Source organism: Lepidochelys kempii, chromosome 6 (assembly GCF_965140265.1).
Source record: "Lepidochelys kempii isolate rLepKem1 chromosome 6, rLepKem1.hap2, whole genome shotgun sequence".
Taxonomy (NCBI): Eukaryota; Metazoa; Chordata; order Testudines; family Cheloniidae; genus Lepidochelys; species Lepidochelys kempii.
The window spans coordinates 14,549,915-14,567,546 of record NC_133261.1 but is presented as its reverse complement, the minus strand read 5'-3'; the positions used below and the strand labels follow the sequence as shown (position 1 = coordinate 14,567,546).

Below are 17,632 nucleotides of genomic sequence, written 5' to 3'. Positions count from 1 at the left end.
TTATTTTAAATCGCTCGTCTCCCTCCCTGCTGTACTTATAGAGACAGCCCCACTCCAGCTTTGTTTTGCCGGGCTAAACAAGCCAAACTCTCCCAAGTCTTTTCTTGTCAAACAGGCCCCTGCTCATAGAGCCATTGAAGTGTAGAGCTGGAAAGTGCCATGAGAGGTCATCAGGTCCAGCCCCCGAGGCTGGGACAGGACCAAGTAAACCTAGACCATTCCCAGACAGGGGTTTGTCCCACCTGTTCTTAAAAACCTTCATGATGGAGATTTCACAACCTCCCTTGGTAACCTGTTCCAGAGCTGAACTCCCCTTAGAGTTAGAAAGTTTTTCCTTCCATCTAACCTAGATCTCCCTTGCTGCAGATTAAACCCGTTACTTCTCACCATGCCTTCAGTGGACACACAGAACAATTGATCCCCAGCCTCATTATAACAATCCTTACATATTTGAAGACTTATCAGGTTCTCCCCTCAAGACTAAACGTGCTGTTTTTAACCTTTCCTCCTTTTAAAATCTCTGACCATTTTTGTTGCTCCCCTCTGGCCTCTCTCCAGTTTGCCCACATCCCTCCCAAAGCATGCACCCAGAACTGGACACAGGACTCCAGCTGTGGACTCACTAGAGCTAAGTAGAGCGGGACAGTTACCTCCTGTGTCATACATCCTAGCGACCCTTTTCTCTGCACCAGTTCTGAATTCTTGAACGCAGGTGCCCAGAACTGCGCACACTACTCCAGATGAGGTCTCACCCGTGCCTTGTACAACAGCACGAATGCTTCCCTACCGGTACAGAAAATACCTCACCTGACACATCCTTGGATTCCATTTGCCTTTTGCACGGCCATATCACATTGGTGGCTCATCGTTATCCTGTGATCCGCTCGTATGTGCAAGTCTTTCTCCTCTGTTCTTTCCAACTGATGAGCACACAATTTAGAGCAGAAATTCTTCTTCCTAAGACATTACTAATGGGGTGGGAGTGACAAGAAGGGGGTAAACTAGGGGGTGGACATTGAATTGCAGCTCAGGGATTAATGGAGTTAATGAAAGCCAGTGCAACCACTTGGCCCCTTCTCTAGACTCCCAGGCGCAGAAATCGCTCCCTTGCCCACTGGCATGTGAACCCTCGAGCAGCGCTCACTGTGCTCTGTCTTAGAAACCACAAGAACCCACCCAGAACAGCAGTGGGCACATAGCCAGGCCTAGCACACCTGGGTGTTTCTGTCCTGTAAAGAAGCAAGATGCAACCAAGCCCCCAGATAAGCAGCAAGGCCTCCCAGTGCCAGCAGGACACGGTGCCCCCTTGGGGATCCCATCTGCATTGGGGGAAGCTGGCCAGAGAGGGACTCCAGAGCGGAGGGAATGCTCCAAGCAGGATGCTGGCTCCATTCCCTCTCTCAGGCAGCTGATCCACCAGTAAAGGCCCAGGCCGAAGGGTGCAACATGCAGAATGAAGGGAGCTGGAGCCAGGGGGTTGGTTGGTTTCTCCTTTTTATTTCATGGTTCCTGCTGCACAGAGGCCCGCACCCATCACCTGCGGGTGCCAGGAGCCACCGTTCAACGCAGCTGTTCCCTTTCCAACCTTTGGAGTTGAGTTAAAAAAACAAAACCCACCCTTCGCCCTCCCCATTCTAGAGCTGCAGAGATATAAATAAAATAAATTAAACAGGCAGGAGAGGACATGGCAGCTACACACAGGGGGTTCGGGAGGTGAAACAGAGGACTGAAAATTATTGGCCCTGCTTCTATTTGAGTGCCACATCCCACAGCTCCAATGAATGTAGCATCCCCACCCTAGTCATCTGGTTTCTGGCCCTGCCCCATCATCTCTAACCCCACCCGTTCATTGCCCTCACCTCTATTGCCCACGTGGGCTGACAGGACAGAGTGAGTGTGTCCCAGTTTCAGAATCCCACTACCTCCACCAACATGTATTAAGAGTCCAGTTGGAAACTGCTTTCTCTATAGCTGAGGGTTCTCCTTAGCCTCTGCCACTCTGTTGCTCCTCCTCTCCTCTGTTCCCTCATTCTTCAGTTTCCTCCTAGCTGTACAAAACTTTCCTCCACCAGGCAGGGGGAATAGAATAACCATAAAAAAAAAAAAAGAGTCAAATTAAATAAGACCCAAGAGGCAGCGGGACTAAGAGCCCTGGGAAAGGCAGAGGGTGTCTCGTCAAGTCCAGTCCTGCCCCCTGCAAGACAGGGGGTGGGGAATGGGACGGGTACCCCCCTCAAGGTTAAAAATACAACAGCAAAGCCAGGGCACTGGGGAGCCCCTGGGAGTCTTGGGGGAGGCTGGGTTCAGGGCCCCCTGCTGGTAGGAGGGGCATTACTTCTCCGTCAGGGAGAGCTGGAGGATGCGCTGCAGCTCCTCATCCTCCTCACGCCGCCGGCGCTCCTGCTCCTCCTGCTCCCGCGATGACAGCTCCATGGCCAGGCGCAGCTGTTCGTCGAAGCTGGGGTAGGCCGGGGGAGGCAGGGCCGAGGAGGAGGAGCCATTGGTGCTAGGTGCCAGGCTGTCCTCAAGAGGGACGATGCTGTTGTTGCCGTTGCCTCCGCCACCAGACTCAGCTGCAGCCAGGCCCTGCCCCGACTGCAGGAATATGCTCTCCTGGATGGCGCTGGGGGAGAGAGATGCGTGTCAGCAACTGCCCTCACAGTCCTGCCTCCCAAGACCAGCCTCTCCCTCACAGTTGCATCCCTTTCCTGGTGCTCAGCGCAGCTACGTGCTCCTCCAGCCCCTGCTCCGGCTCTTGTGCAGGGCCTCCGCCTCTGCTCCACCCCGCCTCTCCCAGTCCTGCCCTCACTCCCCTGAAGATTGCATCCGCGAGCCGGGGAGGACGACAGCTTGGGGCCCCAGGCCTCCGCGGGCGGGAGCAGGGGGAGCTGGCACTAGGCCTCCACGGGGGGAGGGGGCTGTGTGGGGCCCCAGGCCTCTGTGGGAGACAGGGGCTGGCCACTGCGGGAAGTGGAGTGACCCAGCCCCAGCCTGCTCCGCTCCCCTGGCTCCCAGACTTGGGGGGAACCCCCCCCCAGCACTGGCCGGCAGCACGGCTGAAAGCCAGGGGAGCGGAGCAGGCTGGGGCCAGGTCATTCCACTTCCTGCAGGAAGTGGCCAGCCTCCCCCATCCCGTGGAGGCCTGGGGTGGGGCCCACACAGCCTCCCCCGCCCCGCTTCCGCCTGTGGCTGCATAAGACACCAGAAGAGCTAGGGACGGACCTGCCGACCAGCCCCTCAGTCACAGCCCTGTCCCCACCCACCAACACCTGCATCTCACAGCCCCACCTGCCAACCACTTCCACACAGCCCTGCCGCCACCAACTAGCCCCTCCCTCACAGCCCCACCCCCCACCAACCAACACCTGCCTCTCACAGCCCCACCTCCGACCACCTCACAGCCCCACCCACACTGACCAGCCCCTGCCTCACCCTGCCAGCCCAGAGAATGGCTATGTGGGAGGCCAGGGATGGAAGGTAGGGGCCTGCTGCCCATGGAGGCCTGGCATGAATCTTGTCTCACCCCAGCACTTACCGCTCCAGCTGCAACTCCTCATCATAGGAAGGGGGGTTGGAGCCTGGGCGCGTGTTGGTCAGCGCCTCCCAGATAGTCACCTGCAGTCCAGGGCACCAATCAGAACACGGGAATATTCCCCTCCCTGGCTGAATCAGAGACTCCAAATCCCACACCCCTGAACCAGCCAGACAGCTCCCCCACATCAACTGGACAGGAACAAAAGTAGGGAGCTGGCATGCCCTGGAGAAGAAAGACCCTGTCCCCCATTCCAGGTCCTCCTGAGCCAGCCAGTGCCCCCTAGAGGAGAAAGGCCCCGCGTCCCATTCGCTGCCCCTCTGAGCCCACCAGTCCCCTCACCCTGGGGCCGAATCAGAGCCAGTGCCCCACGTGGGGAGAGGCCCCATGTCCCATTCCCTGCCCCCCCTAAGCCCATCAGTCCCCCCACCCTAAGGCCGGATTAGAGCTGGCGCCCTGAGAGGGAAAAGTCCCGGCCCGGATCTCACCTGGTCAGTCTCAGTGCCAGCATCGAGCAGGCTCTGCTGGATGGCAAACTGCAGCAGGTCGTCATCCTCGTCCCGCATGGGCTCGTTGCGGCCAGCACCCAGCATAGCGTAGCCCTGTGGCACCTCGAACACCACCGGGTCCACCTCGCAGGGGAACGGGAATACTGGGGAAAGGGGGAGGGGTGAGAGTGGGGGGTCCCATACCCTACTGGGATCACAGACACACTGCTCCACCCGTAGGAGTCTGCCCTGCCCAGAGAGACACCCATCCCACACACACACTGCTTTGGCCCTCGACCCCATGGAGACTGGGGTCACTGTGGAATTTGCAGTGAGATGCCTGGTGTGCACAGCCTCCCAGCCCCTTGCAGGTTCCCCTACCTTTGGGGTTGGGGGGCGCCTCTGCCCCTGCAGCTGGCTCTCTGGCGTCCCCTGGAGACGAGCTGGGGGCAGGGCCGCAGACCCGCACGGAGCTCAACGACTCATCACACCCGCACAGGTTGCTGAAGGTGATTCGTGCATTGAGCACATGGAAGAGGGGGATCTCTGGTGTGTATGTGTGTGTGTGTGTGTGTGTGTATGAACATGACAGCGTGAGACACTGGGAGCAACAGATGGTACAGCCCCCAGGCATGCCCCTCGCCCATCAGCCCCCCCACCCCAGCTCCCCATGGCCCCCAGCCACCCCTTCCTGTCATGATCCCTGCTGCACCTCCCTTGCCCCATAACCACCCCTCCCCAGCTCCCCTGTCCTCCCCAGCCCAGTTCCCTACAGCCCCCAGCCACGCCTCCCCCTCATGATCCCTGCCACACCTCCCCTGCCCCTCAGACTCCCCTCCCCATCTCCCCCACTCTCTCTGGCTCCCAGCCTCCCTCCCACTCAGGATACCTGCTGCCCCTCCCCAGCTCCCCCATCCTCTCCGGCCCCCAGCCCCTCCGGCCCAGCTCCCTACAGCCCTCAGACACCCCTCCTTGCTCATGATCCCTGCCGCACCTCCCCCGCCCCTCAGACCCTCATCCCCAGTTGCCCTATCCTCCCTGGCCCCCAGACCCCACTGCTCTCATGATCCCTGCCACCGCTCCCCACCTCCCCCAGCCACCCCAGTCCAGCTCCTCACAACCCCAGCCACCCCTCCCCCTCATGATCCCTGCCACACCTCCTCTGCCCCTCAGACCCCCCCCAGCTCCCCCATCCTCCAGTCTCCCTCGTGATCCCTGCTGCCCCTCCCCTGCCCCATAATCACCCCTCTCCAGCTCCCCCATTCTCCCCAACCCAGCTCCCCATGGCCCCCAGCCACCTGTCCCCATCATGATCCCTGCCACTCCTTGCCCATCATGCCAGTCACTCTTCTCCATGGTCCTTGCACCCCTCCCAACTCCCCTGCCCCCAATCCCTGCCACTCCACTCCAACTCCCCCCTACTCTGGGGGACCCCTGCCAACCCTCATCCCCCCCACAATTGGCCCTCATTTCCCCCAATTCCCACCACATTTCCAGCCATCCCTGTGCCCCTCAGACTCCCCAGATACTAGCCATTCCTTCCCCTCCATCCATCCCCTGCCCACCTCTATTACTCTCCAAATCCAGCCAGGCCACTCCCCATCAGATCTGCTACCTTCTCTCCCTCACCACTGCCCCTCCCCTGTTTGCAGCCCCGCCCCTTCCCCAAAAGCCCCACTCACCGATTTTGACAGGGAATCCAGGCGGCAGCTTGAGGGTGATGAAATCACGCAGCTTGGCGAAGTGGGCATTGCTGATGGCCATGAGGTCAATTATGGGCGTCACCTGCTCCACCAGTGACAGGGGGTGATCCTCACATAGCCACAGCGTGGCCTTGAACCTGTCATGGCCGGGGGAGTATCACAACCAGTTGCCCCAGCCCCTCTTCCTGCACAGCACTGGCTACGCAGAGCAAGGGACCAGGCCTGGCGCCCTTTAGGGGCAAGCACTCAACATTGTTGTCCCAGATACCTGGGTCCCATTCCTTGTCCTGGCCTCTCCTTCACTCTGGGGGCAGGGAGCTGCAGGAACTTCTAGGGGTGAACACCTGCCCTGCCATCCCAGACACCTGGATCCCATTCTCTGGCAGAGGGGAGCTAGAATTAGGGTGGATTTTCCATGCCCCACAGTATCACTGGCTGAGAGTGCAGAGCGACTCTTTCTGCTCCTCTAGCGCATTCTCCCACTCTGCTGTCATCCCAGACCCCAACCCTGCACCTCACCTCTGCACTTTGTTGGATATCTCAATAGGGCGGCCAATGTTGCGGGCCTCCAGGTTGAAGCTGGGGTCAAAGTACTCCTCCGGGGTGATGGCCGTGGGGTTGGTGAGGGTGGCGGACTGCAGCACGGGGGCCTGGAGGGGGCAGGCATGAGGAGGGGGAATCAGATCCCCGATTCACGTGCTCTCTAGCTGTGCCCCTTGTGCTGAATTCCCCCTCGCTTGCTGTATTCCCCCCACCCCTAACCCTCAAACAGCCCCATCCCCAGATTCTACCCTCGTGGCTGGGAACGTGACACCTCTGCCCTGATCCCTGCCACACCAGACGCGTGTCTCGAGTTCCCAGAGCAGATGGGGGGCCCGTCACTCACCCCGTTGTGGGAGGCATGCTGCTGGGCGATCCCCAGGAAGGACTGGAAGGGTGTCTTGGAGCCTATGGGGTGGGTGGGAGTAGGTTAGACTCAAAGACCTCCCTAGAGTGTATGAATTCCCTCCCACACCTCCCCCACCCCTGAGGAAACACCCACCACACTCATTCTGTGCCCTGGGGTACAGGCTAGGGCCAATCAGCTAATCGGCTAGGGCCAATCAGATCTGATGTGGGTGTGGATACAGAATGCTCAGCATGGGCAGCTTACACAAGTGCTCGGGGGGTGGGGCCTGAGCCATGATGGACAGGTGGAGAGACGGGCTGTTGTCTGTGGGGTAGTGACTGGAGGGTAAGGATGGGTGTGGTACTCTAACGGGAGGATCAGGGCATGGGGCCAGGCCCTTGTAGGTGGGTGCTATGATTGGAAGGTCTGTCAAAAGGGGAAGTACAGGGCACAGTGGGTCGGCATGTCAGAGGGGGAGGGTTGGGGTGCTGTGATTGGATGTCCAGAGTGGGTATATCAGAGTGGGAGGGGGCCGTCTGAACAGAGGGCTGGGGCCAGGGTGGACAGTCACAGGGGAAGGGGTGCTGTGCTAGGGTGGCAAAATGTCCGGTTTTCGACTGGAAAGTCCGACTGAAATGGGGACCTGACAGTGTCTGGTCAGATCTACTGACTGGACGCCCAATGTCCAGTTACTTCGGGTGTGGGAGGTGGAGAGGCATTGGGTCATCACCTGCTCCAGCCCCACTCAGCCACGGCCACCTCCTGCCTTCATCGGGCAGCTGCAGCTCCCAGCCCTGGCTCCGCAGGCAAGCCCATCCTGACCCGGGGAGTGGGAGGGGAAAAGCAGCAAGCAACAGGGATGAAGGGGGGGAAGGAGTAGGGGGGGCCCCTCAGGGGAAGAGGCAGGGCAGGGGAGGTTCCGGCACTCCTGCTGGAGTATCCAGCTTTTGAATATTAGCAAGTTGGCAATCCTATGCTGTTCATGTGTATGGATCTAGCACTGTGATTGGATGTCCAGGGTCGGTGTGTCAGAGGGGAAGGGGGCGGGTCATTGCAGACTGCATGTTCTGATTGGTTGGCTAGGGACAGCATGTTACCTTTGGTGCGGGACTTGTCCTGGTCCGATAGGTGCTCGGTTCTTGTTTTAGTGATGAGCTCCACGTTGCTGGCGCTGTAAACCTGCCAGGACATGGGGCGCAAATCAGTTTTCCCAGCCCCCCCGGCCCACCCATGAGCTACTCCCCAGAGGGGTGAGCACCTTGTGCTGCCATCCTGGACACCTGAGTCCCATTTGCTGGTTTGGTGTCTCTAGTACATGCGGTCCTACGAGACCCGTATCGGTAATCACCTCCTCCTGCTCCTAGACACCTGGGTCCCATTCCCCATCCTAGTCTCTCCTCCCTCGGGGAACTGTGAGCTGTGAAGCCCCTACAAGCAAGGACTTCACACTGCCATCCCAGAGGTCTGGGTCCCACCCCATCCCAGTCTTCCCCTCCCAGTTAAGGTTCCCATCCCCTGCACCCCCAGGATGGGGATTTACCTTGGCTTCATAGCCACTGATCACTTCCATCTTCTCCGAGCGCCAGCCCCAGATCCCAGACTTATTCCTGCCAAGATGGGAATGGCTGGGTCAGATGCTGCGTTCCTCCACTTCTGCCTCAGCCTGCCCTAGACAGACCCCTCCCCTCCCCCATATGCCCCAATGCCTGGCTGCGTCTCCCCCAGGCTCCCTCCAGTCAGGAGCTGCTCAAGCCCAGCTCTGCTCCTCCCTGGCACCTCCTTTCAGTGTCTAGGTGTGAGTAGGGCTGCTGCACAAGAGCTGCAGGCACGTGCACCTCCCAGCCCTGGCTCTTCTCTCCAACCCCAAGGGCAGGCATGGTGTTGAAGGACAAGATGCCCAAGGAAAGGCCTGGTCACCCCTCAACCCTGCTCACTAGCATGAGCAGTCATATGAGGGTCTGTCACATGCACATCCCCCCACCCTGCTACTAGTACATGCAGTTGTATGAGGGTCCATCGCACATGCGGACCCCCCGTCCCACTCACTAGCACACACAATTGTGTCCATCACACACGCAGATCCCCTGCCCTGCTCACTAGCACACACAATCATATGAAGGCCTATTGCATATACGGACTGCCTGCCCCTTCATTCAGACACGCACCCAAATGAGGGCCCATCGCACATGCGGACCCCCCGACCCACTCACTAGCACACACAGTTGTGCCTGTCACACACACAGATCTCCCACCCCACTCACTAGCACATGCAGTCACATGAAGGCCTGTTGCATATACAGACCCCCTACCCCTCTCATTCACACATGCAGCCATATGAGGGACCATTGCATACAAGGGCCGGTTGCACATGCGGACCCCCCCTTCCCCACTCACTAGCACGTGTGGTCATACGAGAGCCCATTGCACATGTGGACTCCTGCCCCATCCCATTCACTAGCGCACACTATAGTGCCCATCACACATGCAGATTACACCTCGCTCACTAGCACGTGTGGTCATACGAGAGCCCATTGCACATGTGGACCCCCTGCCTCTCTCACTAGCACACATGGTTGTACAAGGGTCCGTTGTACATGAAGACACCCCCATCCCACTCACTAGCACATGTGGTCACATGAATGCCTGTTGCACATGTGGATTCCTCTGTCCCTCTCACTAGCACATGCAGTTGTATGAGGATCCCCTGCCTATCTCACTAATATGGTTGTTTAAGGGCCTGTCGCACACATAGACTATCCCCCCACCCCACGCTCACTAGGACACATGGTCGTACAAGGGCCCGTCACACATGTGGATCCCCTGCCCAGCTCACTACCACACGTGGTCGTACAAGGGCCCGTCACACATGTGGATCCCCTGCCCAGCTCACTACCACACGTGGTCGTACAAGGGCCCGTCACACATGTGGATCCCCTGCCCAGCTCACTACCACACGTGGTCGTACAAGGGCCCATCACACATGCAGATCCCCTGCCCCGCTCACTAGCACATGCGGTCGTACAAAAGCCCATCACACATGTGGATCCCCTGCCCAGCTCACTAGCACACACGGTTGTACAAGGGCCCGTCACACACATGGATCCACTGCCCCGCTCACCATTTGCGACCACACAAATGTCAGTCGTGCCCATCCCCCCTCCCCCACTGTCCACAGCCTCTAGCACAAGCACATCTCATGCACCGCCTGTGCACTACTCGCATGCTCCTCCTTCACTAGCCTCCCTCCCCAGTCATGTACTCCCCCACCTCCCTCATGGATGTCCTCGTGCACCCTGCCTCCCACACTCGCTCCCCTCTCAGAGGCCCGCTCCCATGCGGTCAGCCTGCATGAATACTCCCCAGCTCACCGCTCGAAGGCGATGTTCTTGGTGTCGAGGTGGGTGGAGACGATGGGCGAGGTCAGCCGGCTGGCCACATGCTCCTCGGTGGGCTGCATGGCAGCCAGCATCAGCTCCGGCTCGTGCAGGGCCAGCGACAGCGTCTCTGTGTAGACCACCTGCTTGTCGTGATCCACCTCCATCACCACGGCGCCCTCCTCTGGCCGGGGGAGAAGGGACATATCAGTGCCACAGCCGCACACCACCCGTGGCTGGGCTGGAGGTGCCATGGTGATGTCGCCTCAGCCTCCCTCCAGGATCCTCTGGGACTCTAGGTGCAGGCGGACTGCTTCCCTGGCCCTTCCCAGCAGCCATATCCCAATGGAGCACCAACTCCCTTTGGCGGTGACCCCATTCCCCTCCCTGGGGCTGGGCCAGCTGGGGTCTCAGTCCCATCTCTGGGAGCCCCTCATGTGGGGGAGTGGAAAGAGGCCCAGCTCTACTACTCAGCCAGATCGGGGAGGTGCATCCTGCACAGACATCCAGAGGGAGCAGAGCCCAATTCCCCCAGGGGCACAGGAACGGGGTGGGGGCCCTGCCACCCGGGGAGGCTGGGGGCATCTCTGACCTTCCCCCTTGAAGATATAGCTGCGCCGCCCGCGCTGCCAGGTCATGTGCTCAAAGCCCAGCAGGGTGGTGTCAACCCGCAGGCTCTCGCCACGCTTCCACACCCGGTACACGTCGCTTGGGCACACCTTGGAGACCAGGGGCACTGTGGGGGAGGGACAGAGAGTGAGCAGGGGAGGGGCGTGGCAGTGGAAGCAGCTGCCCCACCTGCATGCTGACAGCCCAGCCCTGCGCCCCGCTGGGGAGGGTCTGTGTCCACGTGCCTGCAGTTCCTCCTCCCAGCCACCCGGAACTTCAGTATGGGGCTGGGCTTCACACTGCCAGGCACTGCTCCCTCACCCCAAACCCCCACCCTAGGGCTCCGCTCCCAGAAAGGAAGGCACCAGCTGCTGGGAGATCAGGGCAGGATAGGGGCTGGGTGGGCACAATGACCAAGGGGCTCTAGTCTCCCCCCTCCATGTAGCTGGATAGCCCTGGTATCTGGCACTGGGGAAGGCAACTGGGGGTGTCCTGCTGTGAGCCCCCAGGGATGGACTCACCCCAGCTGGTGAACTCCCACTTCATCTCTACGTAGAAATCAGGGGCCTAGAAGAGAGGAGACAGCAAAGGGATGAGATCAGGTTGAGGGAGATCAGGGTCTGCGGGGAGGGGGGAATCCCTGCAGAGATTGGGGTCTGGGAGATCATAGGGGGATTCCCTGCAGTGATCAGATCGGGGAGAGGCAGGGGAAGAGAGATCCGGATCTGGAGATGAGGGGAATTCCCTGACCTGATGGGGGTGGGGGGTAAGAACAGGATCCCAGGGGAAGTGAGGGGATCCCAGCAGAGATCCTGGGGGACAGATCTCAGACTGGGAAATCCCCAGGGCTGGGTGAGATCCGAGGTGTGCTCCTGTCCAAGATCCTGGGGGATCCCAGATGCATCCCCAGAGGGGCAGCAGGAGGATCCATTGCACTGTGGGTGTCCATGGCTTAGCTTTCAGGGAGCACCTAGGGGCTGGCAGGGCGAGGGTGCCAGAGGAATGGGGTCCCAGGGAGGGGGCATCTGTACCCCAGGGCAGCAGTGCCAGGGGGCTGGGGTTCTGGGGGAGGTCTATTCTCCAGGGTGAGGATGGCAGGAGGCTGGGGTCCCGTGGGGGTCGGGGGGGGCTTGTACTCCAGGGCGGGGGTGCAAGGGGGCTGGGTTCCCAGGGTGTGTGTATCTGTACCCCAGGACAGGGCTGGCAGGCGGCTGGGGTCCCGGGGGCTCTGTACCCCACAGCGGGGGTCCCGGGGTGGTCTGTACCCCACGGCAGGAGTGCCAAGGGCCTGGGGTCCTGGGGGAGGTGTCTGTACCCCAGAATGGGGGTGCCAGGGGGCTGGGGTCCCGGGTGGGTGTCTGTACCCCAGGGCAAAGCTGGCTGGGGGCACACGCACATACTGACCCTGCGCAGTTTGTTGAGCAGCTCGGGGATGCCAGCCAGGCGGTTAGTGGCACGCTGGTAGTCACGATATTGGAGCACCAGCTGCACCATCTCAGGGTCCCCAGTGCTGACGGCCTCCTGCAGGACTGGGGGCGGGATGGCAGGAGAGGGGGAGTAGAGAGGGAGCAACACGGAGCCATCAGGTGCAGGGCACTGCCTGTCCCCCCTGCACACTGGCATCCAAGCCAGCTCCCTTCCCTGCACACCCCCCCGGGCATGGCCAGCACCAACCCATTGCCCTGGGCAGGCAAAGCCAGGTACCCAACGGCACAACACAGGGCCCTTTGCTGGCAAAGTCCAGGTCTGAATGCCAGGTTCAGGGGCACCAGCCCCGAGGAGCATGGCAGAGGGGAGGCCAAGACTCCAGCTGAGACCTCCAGCAGCTGGTGGGGGAGAAATTCCGTGCCATAGGCCAGGAGCCATGCAGCAGAGGGGCTGGCACCAGAGCCGCCCGACTCCCCATATCTGCCCCCCCAGCTCCATGTGCTCCCCCTGCCAGTACCTGTCCAGCCATTGGCATTCTCCCTGCCCACGTTGGCGTTGTGCCGCAGCAGCACCCGGGCCGACTCAAGGTTGCCCAGCGACACGGCCAGCTCCAGGGGCGTGCGGCCCCGTGGGTCGATCAACTCGATATCGTGCTGAACGGGAACCGCAGGGTCAACAGCTGTACACCCCCAACTCCCCAATGGGCTAAGCTAGGGCCCCAAATGTACCACTGCTGTTCTGGAGGCCTGGGTCCCATTCACCATCCTGGGCTCTGGCCTCTCTGCTGGGGCTGGAAGCTGTTGGGCCTCTATGGATGAACACCCCCACTGCCATCCCGGACTCCTGGGTCCCATTCCTGCCTGCCCCCTTCCCCCACAAGGGGACTCTCCTGCCCAGCTCCTCAGCCTCACTTATGCACAGAGGTGCCCCTCCCATGGCAGTGAGGGGACGTTGGGGTGCCTTGTCCTGCCCCCTTCCCCTATGGCTCCTCCCAACTTCTTGTCAAGCTCCTGACTGTGGTTGTAGTGGGCTGCAGGCTGATATGGGTCATGGGGGGTGCTGAGGGCAGGGGATGTCGGTTTATGCCCCGAGATCACTCTCCAGAGCCCAGTGCTGGTTGGGCTATGGGTTGGGTTGGGGTGGATCCCACACCTGCCCTGTGAGCAGATCACACTCCAGTGCCTGATACCAGTTGGGGAATGTGGGGACCTAGTGAGAGGGATTGGGGCAGGGGGAGCTGATTGGGAAGTAAGAGCCAGGGGCTGCCCAGGTGCTGCTTGCTCTCCAGTACCTAGTGCCATTTGGAGTGATGCTGGTGGAGAGGGAGGGGGCAGGTGGAGGGAAAGAGGAACCAGGGGAACCTGGGGTGGGGGGTACCTGGTGGGATGGATGCTGGGTAGAGGCGTCAGGTGGAGGAATGGAGGGTAGGGGTACCAGGGTCGGGGTATATAATGGGGCAATGATAGGGGTAGGATTAAGAGGGTACCTGGTGCAGATAATGGGGTGAGGATGTGGGGTGACTCCTCGATGGGGGTACTGGGGGGTACCGGAAGGAGGGGATTAGGGGTAACTAGCGAGGGTACCAAAGTGGAAAGGATAGAGGTCCTGGTGTGGGGTACCAGATGAAAGGATGGAGGATGGGGGCTACCCAGAGGGGTGAGTAGAGAGGGTATTGGGTTGGGGTACCAGAGTGGAGAAATGGAGAGTGGGGATCCTGGGTAGAGGAATGGGGATTAGGGGGTCCCCGGGTTTAGGGGGTACCCAGTGGGGGCATATGGGATTAGGGGACACCTGGGGAGTGGTGATGCAGGGTTAGTGGGATGCTGGATTGAGGTTTGGGGTGGGGGGTACCTAGTGTAGGAATAGGAGTTAGTAGGGGATGCTCAGTGGTGTGTGTGTGTGCACACGCCAGAGTGGGATATCCCAAGTGGGTTACGGGGTACCTATGGTGGGGGTTCCTGATGGGGTGGGGGAAGTCCCAGGGGTCCCCATGGAGGGAGCCCCAGGGGAGGGGTGTGCTCAGTGGGGTGAGGGTCCTGGGAGGAGTTAGTGGGTCCCTGTGGTGGGGCTACCCATGGGGGGGTGGGGTGCCCTGGGGTCCCAGCAGTGTGGAGTTCCAAGTGCGCCTGGTGGGGTGAGAGGTCCTGAGGGGTGCCTGGTAGGGTGGGGCTCCTGGTGGGATTAGGGGGTCCCAGAAGTGCCTGATGGGTGGGGTTCCCCAGGGGTGGCTGCAGCAGGGTAGGGATGCCCAGTGGAGTGGGGGATTCTGCGGAGTCCCAACAGAATGGGGGGTCCTGGGGGTATAGGGGTTGCCAGGTGACTAGTACCCAGCAGACTGGCGGGGTGCTTGCTGGGACGGGGGTCAGTGGAATGGGGAGTGCTTCGCGGGATGAAGGTCCTGGGGTGGAGAGTGCTGGGGAGTCAAGGAATGGCTGGTGCCTGGTGGGGTGGAGAATGCAAGGGGGTCCAGGGTGGGGTTGGGGGTTGGAGGAATAGGGATTCACCCAGCAGGGTGTGGGTGCCCGCAATGTGTTGCCCAGGGGTGCCTGGTAGGGTAGTGGGTGCTGGAGTGAGGGGTTCTGGTGGTGTCACAATGGGATAGGGGGATTCTGGGAGCTTAGGGGATCCCATAGTGCTTGGAGGGATGTGGGGGGTCCTGGTGGGGTGGGATAAGTCCTGGGGAGAGTTCCAGGGGTGCTGGGCAAAGCTGGGTAGGGAGTCCCAGGGGTGCCCAGCAGAGTGGGGGGTATCCCAGGGCTAGTGGAGCAGGGGGGTTCTAGGGGTGCCTGGTGGGGTGAGGGGATCCCGGGGGGTCCAGGAGTGCACAGCAGAGCGGGGGGATCCCCAGGGGTACCAGTGGGGTCCGGTGGGATGTCCCAGGGAGCTTCCCGCGGGTGCCCGGCGGGGTGGGGGTTCCAGAGAGGGTCCCGCGTGGTGGGGTGGGGGGTACCGGAGAGGGTCCCGCGAGTGCCCGGCGGGATGGGGAAAATCCCGGGGGGTCCCGCACCTGCCCAGTGCGCAGCTCGCTTTCCAGCGCCTGGTGCCGGTTGTGCCAGGCCAGCAGGTGCAGCGGGAAGGCGTCTCCGGCCCGGGCCATCCCGTCACCATGTCCCCAGCCCGGCCGAGGCTGCGGCTGCCCTGCGCGGCGCTGGCGGCTCCGGGCGGCGGACGCGGGGCCTGGCCCGGAATCGCTGCAGCGGCCGGGGGCGGCGGGGCGGAGCGCGGCGCGTCGCTGGGCGGAGCGCGGCGGGCGGCCTCGCTGGGCCCTGGCGCCCCCGACCCGGCTCCGCCCGAGCCCTACACCGCCCCGGGGGGCCGCCCCGCACCTGCCCCCCAGCTTACTGCCCGCGGGGGAGTCTCAACCCTGCCCCGCTGCACCCCAACTACCCCCCTTGGGGCATCTCAGCCCTGCCCCGCTGCACCCTAACTACCCCCTTGGGGCATCTCAGCCCTGCCCAGCCATAGATTAACTGGCCCCGTTGGGGCATTTTAGCCCAGCCCCCTGCACCTTAACTGCCCTCCTTTGGGGCATCTGATCCCTGTTCCCTTCCACTGAGGCCACCTTAGCTCTGCCCGCCTCCTGCATTTTAACTGCCCCCCTCCATGGGCCACCTGTCTCCCCTGCATCTTAACTGTCCCCCTTGTGGCATCTTAGCCCTGCCTGCCCCATAGGTCACCTGAGCCGCCCCCTGTGATAAGGCCCTGATAGTAATACCTTATTGTACTGTGGAAGCACACAGTATGCATCTACACTCCAAAGTGGAGGTGCAATTGTCATGTGGGCAGGACTAGCAATGCCAGGACTCTTATCAGAGTGGTAGCCATGTTAGTCTGTAGCCACAAAAACAACCAGGAGTCCGGTGGCACCTTAAAGACTAACAGATTGATTTGGGCATAAGCTTTTGTGGGTAAAAAACCCACTTTTTCAGATGCATGGAGTCTTGGCCATAGCAGGACTCTTGGCACCCGCAGCCTGTTTACTCAGGCTCCAGCACAGGCTGGTATTGGGGTGGCTAGCCCAAACCGCCATATCATTATGGCTTTTCTTCCCTACCCCGGCTAGTTTAGGGCTAGCACAGATCTGCCACCTCCACTGGCTGTAACACTGTACCCTGTGACTGTCAGCTCTCTGAGGCAGGGACTGTGTTCTGTGTGTACAGCACCTAGCACAACAGGGGTCCTGCTACACTGCTGGGCTCTTATGCTACTACCATGCAAATAAATACCTGCAGCCTTACCGCTGCCCCTATGGGTGGAATGTAGTTTCCAGTGAAATCAGCCTCAAATTGGCTCATCCCCTTTTTGCAGCACTGTTCATCTTAACCGACCAGAAAGTTCTTTAACCAGCTACATAGCATGAGGGTGGAATTGCTTAATCCAGCAGCACTAAGATGCAGCTTCTTCTGGAGCATGGTGCAGTAGCTGTTTACACTGGGATCCCTCACCTGGTGCTGAGATGCAGGTGCCTCTGGAGTGGGATGCAGCTGCTCTATATGTAAGTAATACCAGGCACTGTGATGTATCCATCCCTGGGGTGGGATGCAGTGGCTGTATATATAACTAAAACCAGGCACTAAGATGCAGCCATATATATATATATAAATAATACCCAAAATGGAGATGCAGCCACCTCTGGGGTGGGATGCAGCAGCCATATTTATAAGCATTACCCAACAATGAGATGCAGTCACCTCTGGGGTGAGCCATAGTGGCAGTTTAAAAGACCAGAGCAACCCCCATCACAAGAATCTGGCTAGCAGGAATGGTTACATTTTGCTCTGGTTGCTTCCCACCCATACACCTCAGCCTGGGAGCTTGCTGAGGCATCTCCCAATTTGGGGTCCTGCATTCGCGGCAAGCCCGGGACTTGGCTACCCTGGGCATCCTGGCTGCTTGAGGCCAGCTTGGAGGATCTTAGGGAGGCTGGGTCAGTTGCTGTGATGCAAGCCCTGCTGCCATCTGTGCTTCCTGTTTGCAGGCAGAGCTGGTTTGGCACGAGGGCATCTGGATCTGGGGAGGTGCCCCCCCACGGGGTACAGGGCACCACGTTCTGCAGGGATAATGAGAGGTTAGGAAAGGCAGTGATGGTGAATCATGGGGAATGCCGACGAAGGAATGCAGGGAGGCAGGCTGGAGTCAGTCAAGCTGGCCGGGAAGCCAGGATGATGAACTTGCTTCTCCCCAAACGTGCCAGGGATCTTTACCCACCACAAGGCGCACAAGGCACAGATTGGTTAGGCATGAGAAAGACACCCCCCCTCCCCCAGAGCATGGCACTCTGCAGGTACTTTGGGGTCAGCACTGACTGCAAGGGGACAAAATGCCCTCAACTGAGTCCCCACCCTGCTCCCTTCAGCACAGCACAGCACCTCCTAGTGCCAGCCCTGCCTGTCTACTGCCAGCGCTGGAGAAGGGGATAACACTGCCTGGTTGTTTTCTTGTTCTATTACAGCTGGTTAAATCCACCTCTCAGCTGGAACGTCCCTCCCCCATTCAGCATCTTGGAGCCACTGTTTGCCTTGAAGCGAATCCCTCAGGAGGAAATAGTGGCAGGACAAGGGCCCAGCAGCTTCTGAAACCGAACACAGGCCTGGGGAGAACAGGGAGAA

General features: G+C 60.3%; 2 protein-coding genes across 3 annotated transcripts in view; both read right to left on the bottom strand.

Moving 5' to 3' along the window:
• Nucleotides 1-1,392, bottom strand: part of SSH3 (slingshot protein phosphatase 3) — a 47,380-nt gene extending 45,988 nt beyond the window's left edge. Inside the window, exon 1 of the mRNA XM_073346831.1 lies at nt 808-1,392. Coding sequence (XP_073202932.1) covers nt 808-816 — 9 coding nt within the window. The 5' untranslated portion in view covers nt 817-1,392. The remainder of the gene's footprint in view (nt 1-807) is intronic.
• An 84-nt stretch (nt 1,393-1,476) lies between these two features.
• Nucleotides 1,477-15,221, bottom strand: ANKRD13D (ankyrin repeat domain 13D). Of its 2 annotated transcripts, XM_073346837.1 has the most exons (15): nt 15,031-15,221; nt 12,541-12,676; nt 12,000-12,124; nt 11,117-11,162; nt 10,579-10,722; nt 9,981-10,170; nt 8,153-8,219; nt 7,710-7,791; nt 6,610-6,671; nt 6,243-6,373; nt 5,703-5,860; nt 4,402-4,566; nt 4,021-4,184; nt 3,536-3,615; nt 1,477-2,623 (listed from the first exon to the last, which is right to left on the bottom strand). In XM_073346837.1, exons 1-15 carry the CDS (start codon nt 15,118-15,120, stop codon nt 2,332-2,334), a joined length of 1,932 nt encoding a protein of 643 aa, XP_073202938.1. In that variant the 5' UTR covers nt 15,121-15,221; the 3' UTR covers nt 1,477-2,331. The 2 variants fall into 2 exon arrangements, with proteins under 2 accessions (XP_073202938.1, XP_073202939.1); XM_073346838.1 differs by lacking the exon at nt 10,579-10,722.
• Nucleotides 15,222-17,632: the final 2,411 nt, after the last annotated feature.

Bases quoted from the DNA above. Each gene is read 5' to 3' on its own strand.
- ANKRD13D (XM_073346837.1), bottom strand. From the start codon at position 15,120: ATGGCCCGGGCCGGAGACGCCTTCCCGCTGCACCTGCTGGCCTGGCAC. The intron at 5,861-6,242 runs GTGAGGTGCAGG...CGGCCATGACAG, and splicing joins ATATCCAACAAAGTGCAGAG to GTTCAAGGCCACGCTGTGGC. The intron at 4,567-5,702 runs GTGAGTGGGGCT...CATACACACCAG, and splicing joins TGGATTCCCTGTCAAAATCG to AGATCCCCCTCTTCCATGTG.